Consider the following 4624-nt stretch of genomic DNA (forward strand, 5'->3'; position numbering starts at 1 on the left):
ATAATATTTAACTATCTACTATTCAGCAATAATTGGGATATCAAAAATCCATTTTCTAAACCATTTTTTTTTTATGTTTGGAGTAGCGACCGCCCCCCTTACTAGTAGGTGGGTCCGCCCCTGCCTCCAATTCTATCATTTATTCCCCTAAACTTGGAGGAAGTAGTACTCTAAGAGGCCTAGCTAGGAGAAGGCCGGAAGCATAAAGTACATATATGGAGGAATGGAGATCCACTGAGAGATAAAGGAGACAAGAATGTAACTTAATTATATTCTCTTGATTGATGAATAAAACATTTAAACATAGTTTTATAATATAGCGTTAGAAAAGCCAATAGAACCGCTTAAACCAACGATCGAGTACATACTTAGATCGACATAGGTGCAAATTAAAGAACATTACAATCTCATCAACCATCATAACTTTTAGGTGTGCACATTATGCATGAGTATATATAGTGTGCTCTCATGGTAGCCCACCGCCTCCAATGCCACTGTCACCACTAGGTCCTCCACCGAATCCACCACCAGAACCACCACCGAGACCGCCGCCATGACCACCCCCACCTCCTCCACCAAACCCACCACCAGTTCCAGCTCCTCCACCTAGTCCACCACCAGCTCCACCTCCTGAACTAGCTCCACCACCAAACCCAGCACCACCTCCTAAACCAGCTCCACCACCAATTCCACCACCTCCACCACTTCCACCTCCACCAGAGCCTCCACCTATTCCACCACCATATCCAGCTCCTCCACCAAATCCAGCACCGCCTCCTGCACTAGCTCCACCACCAAGTCCACCACCACTAGCTCCACCGCCTCCTAACCCACCACCACCTCCAGCTCCTCCACCTAATCCACCACCAACTCCAGCTCCACCACCAAAACCAGCACCACCTCCTGAACCAACTCCCCCACCAAGTCCACCACCATGGCCTCCACCAAGCCCTCCACCGCCTCCACCTCCAGGACCACCTCCACCTCCAAGACCACCATCAGCTCCTCCTCCAGCACCAGCTCCTCCTCCGAATCCAGCTCCTCCTCCAACACCTGCACCTCCCCCAAGTCCACCACCTCCTCCACCTCCAAGGCCGCCACCGCCACCTCCTCTTAGGCCGCCTCCATGGTGGCCGAAAAACTTCTCATCATCAAACGATGAGTGAGTGCTCACAAGGCTCCTAGCGCTTGTAGTTGTGTAAACCGCTAGGGCACCAACTAGTAAACACAACAAGAGCTTGCTACTAGTATAAGTCATTTTGGAGAAATGTTTTTGTTTTTGTTTTTGTATAATGATTTGGGATGAGAAGTGAAGGATCGAAGGAGGAGATTAAGGCTCTGTTCTTTCTGGCTTTTTAGAGCTGAATCAATCGAATCGAATCGAATCGAATCGAGCCAAATCAATCGAGCCGAATCAATGAATGAGCTGAATCGAATCGAATCGAATCGAATGAAGTCAATTGAATCGAATCGAATCAATCGAATCAATAGAGCCAATAATCGAATCGAATCAATCAATAAAGCTGAATTGAGCTGAATTGAACTGAAATAATCATAATAATATTATTATTATTATTATTATTATTATTATTATTATTATTATTATTATTATTATTATTATTATTATTATTATTATTATTATTATTAAATATTATTGTTATTATCAACTATAATTATTAATATTTTTACTAATAATATTTTTAATAACAATAATAAATAATAATGTCATATTAATAATGATATTAGTAAAATAATTGTTTAGAATAAAAACACTCAAGTAAGCGTTGCTCGAATTCAGGTCGAGTCAACGCCCTCCTCTCATATGGCACCTCGAGCCTATGCTTGCTCTCTTCAGATGGATCTTTCACGCGTAACAAAGGCCTCAGAGGGTACGCAAAAGGTCCTTCTCTGATGCCTTACGGTACTGGTGGATAGTCGGGACCTTGCTTGAAACTAAGGTCTATGTGCCCTCTTGTAGTAGCTCGAGTAGTCTTACTTCTAGAGAGAGGAAGTTTTGGTGACAAGTTTTTACCATTGATTGGTGAATAGTGAGATATTTATAGGTTTCTATGTGTACCTGAAATGATGGTTTGGCAAGCACGGTTACCATATTCGCTATGAATACGCCTTACCGATTCGCACCGCTTAAACTTATAGAAAATGTGTTACATGTATTTTCAGTAATCAACTTGATAGAATTCGCTTTTAACGATTCGTGATTCGTAGGGTACCAAGCGAATTTGTAACCATGTTGGCAAGCTTGTTGACTTGTAAGACCCCGTATTGGCAAGTGAGTCAAGTCGGTTGGGCGTGCCTCATTAATAATATTAATAATAAATGTTATGAATTTTAATAATAATACCAATAATAATTATAATAACAACGACAATAATAATAATAGTAATAATAATAATAATAACAACAACAACAACAACAACAACAACAACAACAACAACAACAACAACAACAACAACAACAACAACAACAACAACAACAACAACAACAACAACAACACAACAACAACAACAACAACAACAACAACAACAACAACATTAATAACATTATTATTCATTTTAATAATAATATTCATCATCATCATCATCATCATCATAATAATAATAATAATAATAATAATAATAAATAAATAAATTATTATTAACATTAGTCTTAAAAATATTATTAATTATAATAATAATAATAATAAATAATAAATAATAGTATTATTAAAAAAATAGTATTATTGTTAACAAAATTAATAATAACTATTATTTAAATTAGTAAAAAATAAATGAGTCAACTTAATGGAGTCAATCGAATCAATCAAAATCAATAGAGTCAATTGAATCGAATCAATCGAATCAATGGAGCCAATCGAATCAATCGAATGGAGTCGAATCAATCAATCGAGCCGAAATGAATCAATAGAGTGAGCCGAATGAATCGAAATGAGCTGAAAATAAGCCAGAAAGAACAGGACCTATATAGTAGTGATAGTATGCATGGTTTGATTAGGAGGAGTACGTCAAAACAGTTGAGAAACTTATAAATGCATGGCATTTTCAATTATTCATCAGTAAACCGTATCTTAAATCTTTAATGCCTTCAACTGTCAAGTTTGAAAAAAAGGACTTCAACTAAGCTGGATAAATAAATTTTCTTTACATTTTGTGTTTTAATATATATAGAATTAATCTAATTTCGACCACATTATGATTTATAAGCATTCTACCATTGCACGGTGTAGTTGACTTAAACTGAGAATTATAACGTGGTGATTATTCACATTTTAATATACGTGGTGTCTTAGTCATTTATGGATGACGATAGAACGCCAGCGGGTAGTATCGAAACTCGACGCCTCCTTAATTAAAAAAAGGAAAAATATGTAAATAAATAAGATTAATTTCTAACTTTTGCGCCAAATTTGATGGGTAGTATTGTAAATTTGTAACTTAACCTAATCATATCAAATTAAGATAAGATTTAATAAGTTCATAATGCATATGAGAGACTGGGATAGTATTCTCCTGCTAATTGATTTCTACAAAAGTACAATCAATTCAACAAAATTCATCCATGGACAAAAAGTTATCCGTAAAGAATATTCATTGAATCAATTGGGTAACCAAAGTAGTAATGCAATTGCTAGGTATTTAATGTATATTAAATCTTTCAATATATATGTTGAAGTATCAATTAGTTGATCATCAGAAATGCGTTATATATGCTTCAATGATTCATTGTTTCATGATCATAGATGCATATACACAATTTATTTTTGATTTTGCTTTAATTCATTAATTATGATACTAGTTGAAAAGCCAGTGCGATGCATGGGTCTCTCATTAGGGTCATCTGTATAAATACATTCTATAGTTGATAAAAAAGTTCAATTATGTTTAAATCATTGATAAACAAAAGTTCGTGGTTGATATAGTTGATCAATGAACTATTAGTGCTTTTGCATAGGAGTTTTGTCATTTAGTAGTTATTAATTCAGTTGTAAAACATCAAGTAACATGGTAAGCGTATGTAATTAGTTTTCCATTATTGTTATAGGTATCACTGATTTTAAGTAAATACAAAACATTATCTCAATAAATATAGTATAGCTCACCAAATGAATCGCCCTTAATAACTGAGACAGACCTTTACTCAAGATAGAATTATGAATATGGGATTTGGACAGACTAATAGTTGCTACCTATGTGCTGCTGCTGTGGAGAATCATGCTCCCTTATTCTATCAGTGTACTTTCAGTCATAAATGTGTGACCTGTAACACCCCAATACTCCAAGTGCCTTACCAGGACCACTCAGGTATAAGGATGCCACCATCTCGGTTACCCGAGGCATGATATTCATAAGACAATAACGAAACAACTTTAAACGTAAATAAAGTTTAAAGTGATTACATAGCAATTCCAAACTGATAAAAAGAAATACAAGATTCTCAGACGGTCTACTGCTAAAACTATCAAAGCCATAAAACATCGTCTCGACACGGAAGACTTCTAATCGCCACGTGATGACTCATCCCGGCCTATCCCATACGCGTCATATCATACCGCTCAATAACCGCTCACCACCCCGAATGGATCACCACGCTTTTAAAACATTTAAAC

The 4624-nt window shown here is 36.2% G+C and overlaps 1 protein-coding gene across 1 annotated transcript; it reads right to left on the reverse strand.

Annotated features, from left to right (window-relative positions):
- Nucleotides 1–247: 247 nt before the first annotated feature.
- LOC141627089 (uncharacterized) lies at nucleotides 248–1282 on the reverse strand. The gene has a single exon (XM_074440571.1). The coding sequence runs from the start codon at nucleotides 1256–1258 to the stop codon at nucleotides 467–469; it is 792 nt and encodes a 263-aa protein (XP_074296672.1). The 5' UTR covers nucleotides 1259–1282; the 3' UTR covers nucleotides 248–466.
- Nucleotides 1283–4624: the final 3342 nt, after the last annotated feature.

The sequence above is a fragment of the Silene latifolia genome, chromosome Y, assembly GCF_048544455.1.
Source record: "Silene latifolia isolate original U9 population chromosome Y, ASM4854445v1, whole genome shotgun sequence".
NCBI classification, from domain to species: domain Eukaryota; kingdom Viridiplantae; phylum Streptophyta; class Magnoliopsida; order Caryophyllales; family Caryophyllaceae; genus Silene; species Silene latifolia.

Excerpts from the sequence above, each read along its gene's own strand:
- LOC141627089 (XM_074440571.1), bottom strand. The coding sequence starts at position 1,258 with ATGACTTATACTAGTAGCAAGCTCTTGTTGTGTTTACTAGTTGGTGCC.